The sequence below is a fragment of the Oncorhynchus tshawytscha genome, linkage group LG25, assembly GCF_018296145.1.
Source record: "Oncorhynchus tshawytscha isolate Ot180627B linkage group LG25, Otsh_v2.0, whole genome shotgun sequence".
NCBI classification, from domain to species: Eukaryota; Metazoa; Chordata; class Actinopteri; order Salmoniformes; family Salmonidae; genus Oncorhynchus; species Oncorhynchus tshawytscha.
In genome coordinates this window covers 41,190,817-41,208,800 of record NC_056453.1, presented here as the reverse complement: position 1 = coordinate 41,208,800, position 17,984 = coordinate 41,190,817, and the positions used below count along the sequence as shown (strand labels likewise).

At 47.5% G+C, this 17,984-nt stretch overlaps 1 protein-coding gene across 6 annotated transcripts in view; it reads right to left on the bottom strand.

The window, feature by feature from the left end:
• Positions 1 to 17,984, bottom strand: part of LOC112223939 — a 60,421-nt gene that overhangs the window by 7,991 nt on the left and 34,446 nt on the right. For 5 of the 6 annotated variants that reach the window (XM_042305765.1, XM_042305760.1, XM_042305761.1 and 2 more), the window contains 5 exons: positions 13,705 to 13,787; positions 11,977 to 12,059; positions 7,721 to 7,808; positions 462 to 2,099; positions 70 to 357 (listed from right to left, as the gene is read on the bottom strand). In XM_042305765.1, coding sequence (XP_042161699.1) covers positions 70 to 357; positions 462 to 2,099; positions 7,721 to 7,808; positions 11,977 to 12,059; positions 13,705 to 13,787 — 2,180 coding nt within the window. The remainder of the gene's footprint in view (positions 1 to 69; positions 358 to 461; positions 2,100 to 7,720; positions 7,809 to 11,976; positions 12,060 to 13,704; positions 13,788 to 17,984) is intronic. The other variant, XM_042305762.1, reaches the window with a different exon arrangement.

The following is a 17,984-nucleotide window of genomic DNA, read 5'->3' as shown; positions in this document are numbered from 1 at the left end:
AATAGGTAAATTATTTAATTGGTAGAATAATAAAATATTTTAATAGTTTTAAATTAAAAAAATACCTACCTGGATCTCCTTGATCTGCAGCAGGGGGAGGTGGTGGAACACTGTCAGAGGCGTGGTCTGATCGGACATGTCAGGGTCAAAGATCAGGGCGTAGAGGCAGGACTCAAATAAGAGGACGACAGAAGGGTGTGGGTGGGGCTGGCTGCAGTTGGCCACGCCCAGCCAGTAGAGAGCCACGAGTCTCTGCGAGGTGAAGACAGAGGGGACAACAGACTGGAGACAGCCCAGGAGGGTGAACACGGGAAGGGACTGGAGTTGAACCAGAGCCCCTGGGAACTCCACCAGTCTCTGAAAGAAAAATGATTTGATTTATTTTAATAAAGCAACATGGGAAGGCTGAATAATTTGGATTCACTTTGTACATTTCCTAATATGAATGACTAAAAACACACCTGGTAATATACCTGGACACCCTCAGTCCACTCCTTCGCCTGCCCAGGAACAGAGCTCTTCTCTGGACCTGCAGACCTGGCGTTGTCCCCCTGCTCTGGAGGGGACTGTGGCTTGCTGCCATTGGTGACACACTGTGGGTCCTCCTCCATCTTGATCTGGTCCTCTGGTGACCACAGCTCCCCCTTGGTTGTAATCTGTACCTCTGACGTAGATGGAGCCTCCTGTCTGCCTTCCGGAGTCCACTCCAGTTCTCGGATGGGATTCTGTTCCCCTGTTCTCCAATCCACTTCTGTACCAGTGTTCTGTCTATGTGGGAACTCAGTGGCATTCTGGGCTGGGTACAGGCTTGGTGCTGGGCTGAAGACAGTATTGTGTGTTGTAAGAAGGGGCAGGTCCATTTTTGGTGCGGTGTTAAGGTCAATAGCTCTCTGCTGTATTCCAGTTGACTCCACTTGCTGAAGATCATGAGTTAGCTCAATGGGAATGCTCCTGATGTCATGAGTTAGCTCAATGGGAATGCTCCTGAAGTCATGAGTTAGCTCAATGGGAATGCTCCTGAAGTCATGAGTTAGCTCAATGGGAATGCTCCTGAAGTCATGAGTTAGCTCAATGGGAATGCTCCTGAAGTCATGAGTTAGCTCAATGGGAATGCTCCTGAAGTCATGAGTTAGCTCAATGGGAATGCTCCTGAAGTCATGAGTTAGCTCAGTGCTCATCTGTTGCACCAATGGCAGCTCACTGACTATAGAGAACACCTGACTGTCTTTAACATAGGAGAACATGTGACTCTCTCTGACCAATGAGAAGACCTGGCTGTCTTTGACCACTGACAGCACCAGACTCTCCCTCACCATTGAGACAACCTGACTGGGCCAACTGGAGCAGGCTCTTCCCACAGCTCCAGGTTGCAGACTCCCAGCCATTCCCCCATCTACAGGCTGCAGACTCCCAGCCATACCCCAATCTCCAGGCTGCAGAATTCCTGTACTGTCCCAGAACTGCTGCAGGACTCTCGGGAGGGAGCTGTGGAGGAGACGCCACGTGTCCGGGAACCTCACTGACACCTCACTGCTGACCACAGAACCCATCCCAGAGATAGAGCTCTCTTCCCCCAGAGAGTCTAGCTTATGCTTTCCCCCAAGCCCAGAGATCTGGGATACTCTGCTAACCAGAGCACCCAGCCCGGAAGCAGAGAACTGGGTCTCATCCTGCGCCTCCTCACCCCTAGACACCCTGCTAACCTTCTCAACCTCCTCCTCCCTCCTAGCCCCAGCCTGGGCCTCCTCACCCCTAGACACCCTGCTAAACTGCTCAACCTCCTCCTCCCTCCTAGCCCCAGCCTGTGTCTCCTCCTTGTAATAGTCTCCGTAGCCCTCCACCGTGGTCTTGGATGAATTCATCATGCAACGACTGAACTGGCCCTCCAATGCTGCTAGCGGTAGGCCGCGTACCGCCTGGCTGCGTCTGTGTCTGTCCCTGTCCAGCCGGGAGGCTGTGTGTTCGGTCTGGGACAGAGAGGCAGTGTGTTTGTCAAACCGAGATGTCTGTGTGTCTGTTGAGCTGCTGCTGGCCAGCGGGAAGTGTGCGTGGTGCGTTCCTTCCTCTGTTCCTCCGTCTATTCCTCCTTCGTCTCCTCTCTGCAGGTGGGATACAACAGCACCTAATGAGGTCTCTGCAGGGCCACTAACAGGCTCCGGCCTTGTACAGTCTCCTGCTGCAGCCGTCAGAAGAGAGACCTGACAGGACACCTGGGCTCTTGTTAGGCCCCACAGTACACCCATCAGCCTGCTGGACCAGAGAGGACAGGTATCTGCTGAAGGGCCCGGCCCCCAGACAAGGCCTCCTCTCCCCATAACATCCTCCCTCTAGGCAGAAGTAGTGCTCCCTCCTATCACCTCTCAGACACCACCCTCCTGTTTCTGATTGATTAAGGGAGTCTCCATTTCTTCCCTTCTCCCTCCCTCTCGCTCCCCTCATCCTCCCCTCCCTCTCGCTCCCCTCATCCTCCCCTCCTCCCTCCTCCCCTCCCTCTCGCTCCCCCTCCCTCCTCCCCCTCATCCTCCCCTCCCTCTCGCTCCCTCATCCTCCCTCTCGCTCCCCTCATCCTCCCCTCCCTCTCCTCCCTCATCCTCCCCTCCCTCGCTCCCCTCATCCTCCCCTCATCCTCCCCTCCCCTCGCTCCCCTCATCCTCCCCTCCCCTCATCCTCCCTCCCTCTCCCCCTCATCCTCCCCTCATCCCCCTCATCCTCCCCTCATCCTCCCCTCATCCTCCCCTCCCTCCCCTCATCCTCCCCTCATCACTTCCCTCGATAAAATCACTTCCGTTTAATGTTTCAACTTCAAAGTCCTTCCTCATGATCAGGGAACATGTCGTCGATTGTCAAGCCAAGAAACAAAAAAACACATTTTAAAGTAAAAGGATTTTAAAAAAGCCACGTTGTTAATAGAAACCGGGACTCAGCCATGGCATTGTTAATAGAAACCGGGACTCAGCCATGGCATTGTTAATAGAAACCGGGACTCAGCCATGGCATTGTTAATAGAAACCGGGACTCAGCCATGGCATTGTTAATTGTAAACGGGACTCAGCCATGGCATTGTTAATTGAAAAAAGGACTCAGCCATGGCATTGTTAATTGAAAAAAGGACTCAACATCTATCATCTGTATAAATAGCATGCTTCAAATTGACAAGCCAAAGGAGTGAGGAAGGCGAGAGGAGAGTAGAGAAACAAACTAATATTAAACTAAAAAAACAAGCCATGGTAACAGGCATTTCATGCTCCATAAGTCTGTATCAAGCCGTGTGTGAGATTGCGTGCCTAAACAAAACGGACATCCGCACACTAAGATACAATTTATAATGCATGCCCAATACATTCCATTATTGTAAGTGGTAGGCCAAACGTGGATAGAGGATTACACCCCCCCCCAATTCGGAAAATATTCAGATTTATTTTAAAATGGATAACATTTCCCCACACAAACAAACAAACAAACAAAAAAAAAAAAATTGAATATCACATTTACTTACAGTGAACGTACGTACATACCCCAGCCAGAAGCCATGGATTACAGGAAACATTCACACTGAGCTAAAGGGTAGCGCTTTCAAGGTGCAGGACTCTAACCCGGGAAGCTTACAAGAAATCCTGCTATGCCCTACAACAAACCATCAAACAGGCAAAGCGTCAATACAGGGCTAAGATTGAATCATACTACACCGGCTCCAACGCTCCTCTTGTGGAAGGGCTCGCAAACTATTACAGACTACAAAGGGAAGCACAGCTGCGAGCTGCCCAGTGACACAAGCCTACCAAACGAGCTAAATCACTTCTATACCTGCATCGAGGCAAGCAACACTGAGGCATGCATGAGAGCGTCAGCTGTTCCGGACCACTGTGTGATCATGCTCTCCGTAGCCGACGTGAGGAAGACCTTTAAACAGGTCAACATACACAAGGCTGCGGGGGCAGACAGATTTCCAGGATGTGTGCTGACCAACTGGCAGGTGTCTTCACTGACATTTTCAACATTTCCCTGATTGAGTCTAATACAAACATGTTTCAAGCAGACCACCATAGTCCCTGTGCCGAAGAACACGAGGGCAACCTGCCTAGATGACTACAGACACGAAGCACTCACGTCCGTAGCCATTAAGTGCTTTGAAAGGTTGGTAATGGCTCACATCAACACCATTATCCCAGAGCCCCTAGATCCACCCCAATTTACATAGCGCCCAAACAAATCCACAGATGATGCAATCTCTATTGCACTCCACACTGCCCTTTCCCATTTGGACAAAAGGAACACCTATGTGAGAATGCTATTCATTGACTACAGCTCAGCGTTCAACACCATAGTGCCCTCAAAGCTCATCACTAAGCTAAGGATCCTGGTACTAAACACCTCCCTCTGCAACTGGATCCTGGACTTCCTGACGGGCCACCCCCAGGTGATGAGGGAAGGTAGCAACACATCTGCCACGCTGATCCTCAACACTGGAGCAGTCCCCTCCTGTTCACACACAAATGCATGGCCAGGCATCACTCCAACACCATCATTAAGTTTGCAGACGACACAAATGGTGGTAGGCCTGATCATAGACAATGACGAGACAGCCTATAGGGAGGTGGTCAGAGACCTGGCCGGGTGGTGCCAGAATAAAAACCTATCCCTCAACGTAACCAAAAATGAGATGATTGTGGACTACAGGAAAAGGAGGACTGCGCACGCCCCCATTCTCATTGACGGGGCTGTAGTGGAGCAGGTTGAGAGCTTCAAGTTCCTTGGTGTCCACATCAACAAACTAGAATGGTCCAAACACACCAAGACAGTCGTGAAGTGGGCACGACAAAGCCTATTCCCCCTCAGGAATCTAAAAAGATTTGGCGTGGGTCCCCTGATCCTCAAAAGGTTCTACAGCTGCAACATCGAGCATCCTGACCGGTTGCATCACTGCCTGGTACGGCAATTGCTCGGCCTCTGACCGCAAGGCACAGAGTGTAGTGCATACTGGGCCGTACATCACTGGGGCTAAGCTGCCTGCCATTCAGGACCTCTACACCAGGCGGTGTCAGAGGAAGTCCCTAAAAAAATCAGCCACCCCAGTCATAGACTATTCTCTCTACTACCGCATGGCAACCAATACCAAGTCTAGGGCAAAAAGGCCTCAACAGTTTTTACCCCCAAGCCATAAGACTCCTCAGGTAATCAAATGGCGACCCGGACTATTTGCATTGTGTGATTTGATACCCTTTATATCAGTACCTTGTTAACCTTTTATAACTAGGGGACGCCATTTTAATTTTTGGATGAAAAACGTTCGTTTTAAACAAGATATTTTGTCACGAAAAGATGCTCGACTACGCATATAATTGACAGCTTTGGAAAGAAAACACTGATGTTTCCAAAACTGCAAAGATGGTATGTGAGTGCCACAGAACTGATGTTACAGAAATAACCCAGATAAAAATCCAATCAGGAAGTGACGCATTTTTTGAAACCGCCTCATGGCAATGACTCCTTATATGGCTGTGGAGGAGCTAGGACTAGGAGTCAGCTTATGTTTTCCACGTTTTCCCCAAGGTGTCTGCAGCATTGTGACGTATTTGTAGGCATATCATTGGAAGATTGACAATAAGAGAGAGACAACATCTACCAGGTGGTCGCGTGGTGTCCTCCATCGCAATTATTGCGTAATCTCCAGCTGCAGTATTTTTCCGCTTGCCTCTGATGAGAAACCGACTGCCACGAATGATTTTTCATCGAATAGAATTGTGAAAAACACCTTGAGGATTGATTCTAAACAACGTTTGCCAATATTATGGAGCTAATTTTGAAAAAAGTTTGGCGTTGTAGTGACTGCATTTTCGGGTTTTTGTCTTAGCCAAACGTGATGAACAAAACGGAGCTATTTCTCCTACACAAATAATCTTTTTGGAAAAAATTAACATTTGCTAACTGAGAGTCTCGTCATTGAAAACAGAAGTTCTTCAAAGGTAAATGATTTTATTTGAATGCTTTTCTTGTTTTTGTGAAAATGTTGCCTGCTGAATGCTAGGCTTAATGCTATGCTAGGCTATCAATACTCTTACACAAATGCTTGTGTAGCTTTGGTTTGAAAAGCATATTTTGAAAATCTGAGATGACAGTGTTGTTAACAAAAGGCTAAGCTTGTGTTTCAATACATTTATTTCATTTGCGATTTTCATGAATAGGAAACGTTGCATTATGGTAATGAGCTTGAGGCTATGATTACGCTCCCGGATACGGGATTGGAGTCGCAAGAAGTTAAAGCACCTTTGGCAGCGATTACAGGCCCAAATCTGATTGGGTTTGACGCTAGGTAGTTTAGTGGTTAAAGCGTTGAGCCAGTAAGGTTGCTGGTACAAATCCCCAGAGGTGACAAAGTAAAAACTGTCACTCTTCCCCGGCGTCAATTAAAGCAGCCCCCCCCCCCACCTCTCTGATTCAGAGGGTTTGGGTTAAATGCGGAAAACACATTTCAGTTGGACAACTGACTAGTTATCCCCCTTTCCCTTTTACAAGCTTGGCACACCTGTACTTATATAGAGTTTCTCCAATTCTTTTCTGCAGATCCTGTCAAGCTCTGTCAGGTTGGACAGGGAGCGATGCTGCGAAGCTATTTTCAGGTCTCTCCAGAGATGTTCGATCGTGTTCAAGTCCGGGCTCTGGCTGGGCCACTCAAGGACATTCAGATACTTGTCCCAGTCGGAGGTCCTGAGGGCTCTGGAGCAGAGTTACATCAACGATCTCTGTATTTTGCTCCGTTCATCTTTCCCTCGATCCTGACTAGTCTCCCAGTCCCTTTCCACTGAAAAACATCCCCACAGCATGACAATGCCACCACCATGCTTCACCGTAGGGATGGTATTGGCCTGGTGATGAGCGGTGTCTGGTTTATTCCAGATGTGACGCTTAGCATTCAGGCCAAAGAGTTCAATCTTGGTTTCATCAGACCATAGAATATTTTCTCCACAGAGGAACTTTGGAGCTCTGTCAGAGTGACCTTTGGGTTCTTGGTCACTTCCCGGACCAAGGCCCTTCTCCCCCGATTACTCGATTTGGCCGGGCGACCAGCTCTAGGAAAAGTCTTGGTGATTTCAAACTTCTTCCATTTAAGAATGGAGGCAACTGTGTTCTTGAGGACCTTCAATGCTGCAGAAATATTGGTATCCTTCCCCAGATCTGTGCCAACACAATCCTGTCTTGGAGTTCTACAGACAATTCCTTTGACCTCATAGCTTGGTTTTTGCTCTGACATGCACTGTCAACTATGGTACCTTACAGGTGTATGCAATTCCAAATCATGTCCAATCAATTGAATTTAACACAGGTGGGCTCCAGTCAAGTTGTAGAAACATCAAGGATGATCAATGGAAACAGGATGCACCTGCATTCAATTTTGAGTCTCATAGCGATGAGTCTGAATACTTATGTAAATAAGCATAAAACATTTGCATAAATTGCTAAAAACCTGTTATTGCTTTGCCATTATGGGGGTTTCCTCATTATTGATGAGGGAAAAAAATGAGGCTGTAACATAACCAAATATGGGGGTCTGAATTGAGTGCACTGTACCTTAACAGATTCATTAACATTAAACCATATTTCACCTTCATGTTTAACTTTCTTCAGGAAAACAATAGGTGAAAATGTGCCCCAATGTTAGCTAGTAAAAGTCACCGGTCCACATGCACAATATCCATTCAGTTGAGTGTGTGTGTGTACATACCATTACCGTACAGGTCTTTAGTGGAGAAGAGAGCACAGAGCTCCTCTGTTGTCTAGTGTCTCCAGTCAGTCCTGCTAGCATACCCATCCTGTTGGAGGAGGCAGCAGTTAAACCAGAGGATTTAAATAATACACTTGTTATTCTAAAAATCAAGGACAACAAAAAACGACTTGTTTTAAATCATATTTAGGGTGCCTATCCCCTTATAGCCCACTCCTTTTGATGAGAGCCCTATGGGACACACACAGCAGTTGGGTTTATGTTAAAATAATCTGCTGCTGGGTTTCTTTGAAAAAAAAAAAAAAATGTATACAGGGTAAAATACAAGACAATAAATGGGCACAAAACTCATCTATTAAAAACACACACACTAATACATTTAGCCTTAGCTAAGTCTGCTGTCACAACATCTTGAGCTGAATGTGTAGTTTCACTGTGTTCTCTCCTAACCCCCGAGCACCGTAGGATAAAGGATGCATTCTAAATGGCACCCTAGCATCCTATATAGTGCTAGGGTGCTGGTCTAAAGTAGTGTACTACGTAGGGAATAGGGTGCCTTAGGGCCCTGATCAAAAGTAGTGCACTATATAGGGTGCCATTTAGAATGCATCCTTTATCCTAAGGTGCTCAGGGGGGTTAGGAGAGAACACAGAGTGAAACCACACATTCAGCTCAAGATGTTGTGACAGCAGACTTAGCTAGGGCTAAATGTATTAGTGAGTGTGTTTTTAATAGATTAGTTTTGTGCCCCATTTAGGGAATCGGTTGCCACTTGGGACACAGCCACAGTACTTTATGTTAAATCCTTCAAAATCTACACAGCCATTTTGTTTAATTTCACCGCGAGTTGAGTATCTGCTAATCTTTATCCAGACATTGGGACTGTTCGACATTTAAGTGTGTGCGAATGCGTTTTCAAATCTGATCATTAAAAACAGATGGCCGATGGTTGTTTTAGATTTAGCCTCATAAGAAAAGTCTGTATAGCCATTCCCCATTCGTACTGCCGCCCTTATAAACCACCGGTCTAAAAACAGGAAGTCAGGTGGGAAAGCGTTGTAGCCACACTAGCCCATTGTGTCCAATACTAAAACATGGCAAAGAATTGACGTCTTTCCTCAGTCTGTTCAGCTAAAATGGCCATTAAAAGGAGTGTGGGACAGGTCAGAGACAGTCTGTGCTGCTCCAGAACCATGTAGTCAGAGACAGTCTGTGCTGCTCCAGAACCATGTAGTCAGAGACAGTCTGTGCTGCTCCAGAACCATGTAGTCAGAGACAGTCTGTGCTGCTCCAGAACCATGTAGTCAGAGACAGTCTTGGACAGGTCAAACTAATAAAAACCAGAGGTGGTAAAAGCGCCGTCTAAAAAGAGGTCGCCACCGATCGCCGTCTCTCCGACCATTTGGGTTTATTATGGATCCCCATTAGTTCCTGCCGCGTTAACCAATGGCTGTGCCGCGTTAACCAATGGCTGTGCCGCGTTAACCAATGGCTGTGCCGCGTTAACCAATGGCTGTGCCGCGTTAACCAATGGCTGTGCCGCGTTAACCAATGGCTGTGCCTGCGTTAACCAATGGCTGTGCCGCCAACCAATGGCTGTGCCGCGTTAACCAATGGCTGTGCCGCGTTAACCAATGGCTGTGCCGCGTTAACCAATGGCTGTGCCGTTAACGGCTGTAACCAATGGCTGTGCCGCGTTAACCAATGGCTGTGCCGCGTTAACCAATGGCTGTGCCGCGTTAACCAATGGCTGTGCCGCGTTAACCAATGGCTGTGCCGCGTTAACCAATGGCTGTGCCGCGTTAACCAATGGCTGTGCCGCGTTAACCAATGGCTGTGCCGCGTTAACCAATGGCTGTGCCGCGTTAACCAATGGCTGTGCCGCGTTAACCAATGGCTGTGCCGCGTTAACCAATGGCTGTGCCGCGTTAACCAATGGCTGTGCCGCGTTAACCAATGGCTGTGCCGCGTTAACCAATGGCTGTGCCGCGTTAACCAATGGCAGTTCAGGAGGAGAGTCAAAGGCTTCTTCACAAAATAACGTGATTAGGCCTAGTCCCCCCCCTAATTTATACACACACTAGTGCACACGGACTACCCTACTTGTTCTTTTATGTTTGGGGCCAATTCAGAATTAGCTAAATAAATGAATGTGTATTGAAAGGTGGCTCCTGATAGGCTAATATTTAAAATGTTAAGTGGTTTAAAAAGAAAGAGAACTGGGTGAGAGAATGCCATGTGTACAAAGCAGTCATCAAGGCAAAGGGTGGCTATGAATAATGCCAAAAATAAAATAGATTTTTGATTTGTTGGGGTTATGTCCTGCCTGTTTGAGTCTCCCGCCCCCTCCTGTCTCAGCCTCCAGTATTTATGCTGTAGTAGTTTCTGTTTATATGGGGGTCAGTCTGTTATATCTGGAGTATTTCTCCTGTCTTATCCGGTGTGACTTTAAGTATGCTCTCTCTCTCGGAGGACCTGAGCCTCAGGACTACCTGGCCTGATGACTCCTTGCTGTCCCCAGTCCACCTGGTCATGCTGCTGCTCCAGGTAATTGTTCTGCCTACGGCTATGGAACCCTGACCTGTTCACCGGACGTGCCACTTTGTCCCGGACCTGCTGTTTCCGACTCTCGACCGCACCTGCTGTCTCTAACTGAATGATCGGCCTTGAAAAGCCAAATGATATTTGCTGAGGTGCTGACCTGTTGGACCCTCTACAACCACTGTGATGATTATAATTATTTGACCTTTAACTAGTCAGTTAAGAACAAATTCTTATTTACAATGACGACTTAGGAAGTGGGTTAACTGCCTGTTCAGGGGCAGAACGACAGATTTTCACCTTTTCGACTCAGGGATTCGATCTAACCACCAGGCCTCTAACCACCAGGCCACCTGCCTCTAACCACCAGGCCACCTGCCTCTAACCACCAGGCCACCTGCCTCTAACCACCAGGCCACCTGCCTCTAACCACCAGGCCACCTGCCTCTAACCACCAGGCCACCTGCCTCTAACCACCAGGCCACCTGCCTCTAACCACCAGGCCACCTGCCTCTAACCACCAGGCCACCTGCCTCTAACCACCAGGCCACCTGCCTCTAACCACCAGGCCACCTGCCTCTAACCACCAGGCCACCTGCCTCTAACCACCAGGCCACCTGCCTTATTTGACCTTTAACCACCAGGCCACCACCTGCCTCTAACCACCAGGCCACCTGCCTCTAACCACCAGGCCACCTGCCTCAACCACCAGGCCACCTGCCTCTAACCACCAGGCCACCTGCCTCTAACCACCAGGCCACCTGCCTCTAACCACCAGGCCACCTGCCTCTAACCACCAGGCCACCTGCCTCTAACCACCAGGCCACCTGCCTCTAACCACCAGGCCACCTGCCTCTAACCACCAGGCCACCTGCCTCTAACCACCAGGCCACCTGCCTCTAACCACCAGGCCACCTGCCTCTAACCACCAGGCCACCTGCCTCTAACCACCAGGCCACCTGCCTCTAACCACCAGGCCACCTGCCTCTAACCACCAGGCCACCTGCCTCTAACCACCAGGCCACCTGCCTCTAACCACCAGGCCACCTGCCTCTAACCACCAGGCCACCTGCCTCTAACCACCAGGCCACCTGCCTCTAACCACCAGGCCACCTGCCTCTAACCACCAGGCCACCTGCCTCTAACCACCAGGCCACCTGCCTCTAACCACCAGGCCACCTGCCTCTAACCACCAGGCTACCTGCCGACCATCTATGAACATTTCAACATCTTGGCCATGTTCTGTTTTATTCTCCACCCGGCACAGCCAGAAGAGGACTGGCCACCCATCCGTCGGGATCCTCGCTAGGTTTTGGCCTTTCTAGGGAGTTTTTCCTAGCCACCGTGCTTCTACACCTGCATTACCTGATGTTTGGTGGTTTTAGGCTGGGTTTCTGTACAGCACTTTGAGATATCAGCTAATGTAAGAAGGGCTTTATAAATACATTTGATTGATTTGTTTAACAATTCTTTGGTTACTACATGATTACATGTGTCATTTCATAGTTTTGATGTCTTCACTATTATTCTACAATGTAGAAAAGTCTAAATAAATAAAAACCCTGGAATGAGAAGGTGTCCAAACGTTTGACTGCTACTGAAGCTCTTATTAAATCTTACATTTAGAAACGACTGTCTGGAGAATGGTGTCATTTTTTCCACACTTGAAACCGACATGAGCGAACTTATTCATGATTTTCCTTCTAAAAACTGACCCGGAATGGAAAAGCATTTCCTTGGACAGGTTCTCTGTAGGCTCGGAGAGGTGCGCCATGGACAGACTGGCGAGAAGGGCACTCTGGGGGAAAAAAACCAAACATAAGATACACACACCTTTTGCGAACAGAAAACTGGGTGTTACGAACATCAGTGATCCCACCAATGGTCTTTATACACATATTGGTACCTAGGATCCACATGGATGAGGTCGTCGAACTGTTCCTGATCAAATACGCTTGTAGTCTTTCCAAAGTGGGCAATTCTAACTGACTGAACATTTCACTACCTTCACGTGTGTGCTCTTAAAATTTCTCAATTGTGTGTTCTGTTGAGGAAAATCTGGAGGGAAAGCATTTGACTATACTGTTTACACTGGCTGTATTTTGTGCACGTGACAAACTTTAACTTTATTTCTTGAAACATTTAAAAAGTCCCCCAAAAAATGGTCAAGTCAACCTAAAAAATAAATTTAAGCTGAATTAGTAGTAGTAGTTTGAGTACCTTTTCTGGTTAAAAGGTAGACTTTGGGCATGAAAAATGTTCCATCTCCAACCTTTTTCTCAATATTCAAAACAGAAATGTGGTGTGCTTTTTGGTGGTTGGTCGATGTGTCATTCTGGTCATGCGCACCACGACCGACGTAGCTAGTTGGTTAGCCAAGCTAGCCAGTAACTGCTCCAGTATGTGCTTACAATTTATACAGTTTTAAAAACACAATTTTTTTTACAAAATGGCACACTATTCTCTTTATAGCGCACTACATTAGACCAGGTACCATTTGGAATGCATTTCACATTAAATATACTGTTAAATACAAAAGGACTTAACAGCCTTGATCTGTTCCATTGGCTGCTGAATCTGCCTCTGTAAAACGTATGGGTTGCATCCCAATAAATGGTACCCTATGCCCTTTATAGTGCCCTATGAGCCCTGTTTCAAAAGAAGTGCACTATGAAGAGGAAAAAGGGTGTCACTTAGAACACGGACTACCCGATTGAAAAGAATAGATTTCTACAATTACAGAACGCGGAGTTAGTGAGACTATTACCCAAGGAAACAGTTGGGTAACACTTCACTGGAACCCTGCAGGTAATAACAGAACATTGGTCATAAGCATACCTTTATGATGTCATAATGATCCTGTCTAAATACCAGCCGTTCTGAGAGGATTACAGGACTCATTAACAGACAGAAATAAATAGTTGTTGATAACGAGCTATGAAGAAAGGCTTTGTGTGTGTGTGTGTGTGTGTGTGTGTGGGTGGGTGTGTACACACACAGGTCATGTAGAAGGAGATGGCTCGGAGGAAGTGGAAGAAGGAACATGTATTTCTTTGAAGAGAGCCATCTGTGTGTTGTTTCTGGTTTGGCAGGAAGAGTTTAACCGACGGCACAGTAATAATTATGACTCCGAGATAAGAATTTGCAAATTGACTAAAATTTTACACAAACTAAGCTGTACAGGAGTTAGATAAAGTAAACTTGAGCAGCAAAAATCACAAGCGAAGTGCTCTATAGGAGGAAAAGTAGGTTACGTTCTAGACTAAAGATCGTTCAAGGTTAATTTAACAGCTTAGCTCTTGAGCTGTGGCCCGGGGGTTAGCGAGTGCGGTTGAGCTGTGGCCCGGGGGTTAGCGAGTGCGGTTGAGCAGTGGTCTGGGGGTTAGTGAGTGCGGTTGAGCAGTGGTCTGGGGGTTAGTGAGTGCGGTAGTGCTGTGGCTCACCCTGCGTTGCTCTCTGAGCTGGGCCGTCTCTTTAGGATGGTTGAAACAGAACATAGTTCCTCTCCCCAGCTGGATGACAGCACCTGAAACCAGAGACGCATGTTATGGAAACTGGCTCAATCTGAACGGATCAGCCCGTTTTACAGTAAAAAAAAAAAGTTATGCATTGAGTGTCAATTTCCTGGACACCGACCAAACCTAGTCCAGGACTAAAGAGAATCTCCAAAGAAATAGCTTTATAGTCCACGACTTTCCCTGTCGGAGACACCAGCCCTGAAAGTTCAGTGCTTGTGGCAGTGGATGGATGTTAATTGGAGGAGTCTATTAAAAGCATTTGTTGTTGATAAGTGTGTTCAGTTCTAGCGGCAGGCACAAAACATCTCTCCCAAATGTTGTTAAGATTAAATTACTGCCTCTTCACCTCTTCTGTGCTGGCTACCTCAGAGTAATTCAGGGTTACCATTAGCACTCTTGAACAGCTGTGAACCACTCACCTCCCCGCTCATCCCCTCCACAGGCCAGATGCCATTTCTCTTACTAAACATTTTGGAGGGCTACAGGCCCTGGACAAAGCTCCAGACAAAGCTCCAGGCCTCTCCTTTTAATTGGCAGATGGTGGTGATAGTAGAGCAGGGTCTGAAGTAGAGACCAGGATTAGCCTTTAGCCATTGGGAATAGAACCAGCCAGGCAGGCAGAGAGCTGAAGAGAGCCAACTTTAGCCCCCCGTAGAAGACCCCATTATTCAGTTAGTTCTGCCAGGCCTGGGCTGCCTGCCTGCGAGCTTCTCCCGTTATAGCCTGGCTTACTCCAACCCGACCTGGCTCTGAGATAAAAATAAAAAAAACGCACTAGAGAAAGAGAGAGCAAGAGAGTATCACATCAAATATACCTGCCACTACTCCTTTACAGCCACTGAACCAACACCCCCTCATGAAGAGGCTGAACCTGAACCAACACCCCCCCCTCATGAAGAGGCTGAACCTGAACCAACACCCCCTCATGAAGAGGCTGAACCTGAACCAACACCCCCCCCTCATGAAGAGGCTGAACCTGAACCAACACCCCCCCCCCATCATGAAGAAGGCTGAACCTGAACCAACACCCCCCTCATGAAGAGGCTGAACCTGAACCCTGAACACCCCCCCCTCATGAAGAGGCTGAACCTGAACCAACACCCCCCTCATGAAGAGGCTGAACCTGAACCAACACCCCCTGAACCAACACCCCCCCATGAAGAGGCTGAACCTGAACCAACACCCCCTGAACCAACCCCCCTCATGAAGAGGCTGAACCTGAACCAACACCCCCCTCATGAAGAGGCTGAACCTGAACCACACCCCCCTCATGAAGAGGCTGAACCTGAACCAACCAACACCCCCACCCCCCTCATGAAGAGGCCCCCAACCCCCCTCATGAAGAGGCTGAACCTGAACCTACACCCCCCCCTCATGAAGAGGCTGAACCTGAACCAACACCCCCCCCATGAAGAGGCTGAACCTGAACCCCCCCTCAACTGAACCTGAACAACCCCCCCCCCCTCATGAAGAGGCTGAACCTGAACCAACACCCCCATGAAGAGGCTGAACCTGAACCCCCCCCTCATGAAGAGGCTGAACCTGAACCAACACCCCCCTCCCTCATGAAGAGGCTGAACCTGAACCAACACCCCCTCCCTCATGAAGAGGCTGAACCTGAACCAACACCCCCCTCATGAAGAGGCTGAACCTGAACCAACACCCCCCTGAACCCTCATGAAGAGGCTGAACCTGAACCAACACCCCCCCCTCCCTCATGAAGAGGCTGAACCTGAACCAACACCCCCCTCATGAAGAGGCTCCCTCATGAAGAGGCTGAACCTGAACCAACACTGAACCCCAACCCCCCTCATGAAGAGGCTGAACCTGAACCAACACCCCCCCCTCAAAGAGGCTGAACCTGAACCCCCCAAAGAGGCACCCCCCCCCCTCAAAGAGGCTGAACCTGAACCAACACCCCCCCCCCTCATGAAGAGGCTGAACCTGAACCAACACCCCCAACCCCCCTCATGAAGAGGCTGAACCTGAACCAACACCCCCCTCATGAAGAGGCTGAACCTGAACCAACACCCCCCTCACCCCCTCTGAACCTGAACCAACACCCCCCTCATGAAGAGGCTGAACCTGAACCAACACCCCCTCATGAAGAGGCTGAACCTGAACCAACACCCCCCTCTCCTCATGAAGAGGCTGAACCTGAATCAACACCCCCCCTTCAGGACATAGTAATTCCTGTTGCAGCTCAGATCTATCACTCACCATCCTCTCAGGTGCTTTGTCACTCATCAAAAACCATTAACAGAAGCAAGATTAGTATTTGCTGCAGAGAAAGAAGGAGAGAGAGGTAGAAGAGAGAGAACGAGATCTCTGGGAGAAAAAATATATAAATCTCTTGATGTGGTTTATCTGAGTTTGAGGCCGATAGCTATATAAGCCCTGATATCAGCCTCTATGCCATAGCTTTACAAAAGCATTGCAGAGTTGTTGTAGCCCGTTACCTCCAGTAAAATCAGCCAGACGGAGTCTGGACAAAAGCCAATCATGTCAGAGAGATTGAGTACTTCACGGCAATGCATTCACTTAACCTCGGCAAAGGAGTGAGAATTGAGTAAAACTTTTCAGTTTCATTTTGTCAAGTTGCCTGAAAGTTCAGCGCAGAGCCAGGTTGTGTAATCTAATCTTAAAGGAAGAAGGGGGTGGATGAGCTCTCCATGGGTAGAGCAGCTACTTGAGGTTTAGCATGTCTTCCAAGTCCACACAGACTCATTATCACGCAGTCTCCTAACACACTCACACGGATCATTACCCTGTGTGAACTGGCAGGGCCGGGTCGTCTCCAGTCCATTAACAGAGCACACCGCCCCCGTCTGGGGGATCAGATTCACAACGCCATCACAGTTCTCAAACAGTGTTCTTCCTGCAGACCAGCACCATGATTCACTTATCATTTTTTAAATTATGTTCTCATTTAACCAGGAAGGGGGCTCATTGAGATTTAAAATGCTCTTTTTCATGAGTGTCCTGGCCAAGATAGGCAGCACAAAGTCATTACAAAAATTACAAACATGAAACTACAAGTAATCTAGTAAAACCATAGAATTCCCAAGAGCATAACAAAATCATTCATCAGTGATTTAGAAATACCAATCAGGACAAGTTCTTCCAGTTTAAAAGTATTTTGTAAGGTGTTCCAAGACGATGGCGCAGAGTACATAAAAGCCCTTTTACCAAATTCAGTTCGGACATTTGGAACAGTTAGCAGGATAAAGTCCAGCGAACAAAGAGACGACCCACCACATTTCTGAACAATACAAATGCCCAAATATTTTTATTTTTTATTTTTTTAAACAAGGTAGTAAACCCAAAATGGCTTTGTAAATAAAAGTATACCAGTGACTGAGCCTACGATAGACTAGAGAAGGCCAGCCAACCCTGGTATACAAAGTGCAGTGGTGCGTAAGGGTTTTGCAGTTTAAAATAAACCTCAAAGTGCCATGTTAAAGAGTGTCAATTGATCTCAAACACTGAGCGGAAGCATTCATATATAAAATATCCCCATAGTCTAGTAAAGGCATAAATGTAGCTGATACTAGCCTCCTTCTGGCTTCAAATGAAAAACAGGCCTTATTCCTAAAATAAAGTCGCAGTTTCAGCTTCAATTTTTTTGTAAGTTGTGTAATACAATTTAAGAGAGGCCGTCATCAATTAAAATGCCAAGATATTTATATGAGGTTACAACCTCAATCTCCTTGCCCTGACAGGTAGTAATAGGTTCAGAGGTCTATTTCTTGCTTTAGAAAACACCATTAGTTTAGTCAGTATTGAAGATAAGCTTCAATTGACACAAGGTATGTTGAACAGTATAAAAAGCAGTTTGCAAGTTCTGGAATGCTTTTGTAAGAGACGAGGCACAACAGTAAATAACATCAGCATAAAAATGAAGTAGCTTCATGGTGGGAGACAGAGTTCAAACAGACAAAGATATTCTATTGTATTGACAAGATAGTCGAGTGACCGCTCTGACAATGGAAGTTGTCGTCCCAAAGGCAGTAAGGCATGCGGTCTGATTATCGTGGTCACTGCAGATCAGCACCATGGAGCGCTGCATGATTGGAGACAGGGTTTGTCTAGAAAAGATACAGCTTTTTTTTTTTTACAAATTACTTATCGTAGCAGGTTAAAGTTAGGAAAAGGGTTAGCTACAATGCAATTTGACAAAAAGCTCTATCTAGAAATGCCCAGGA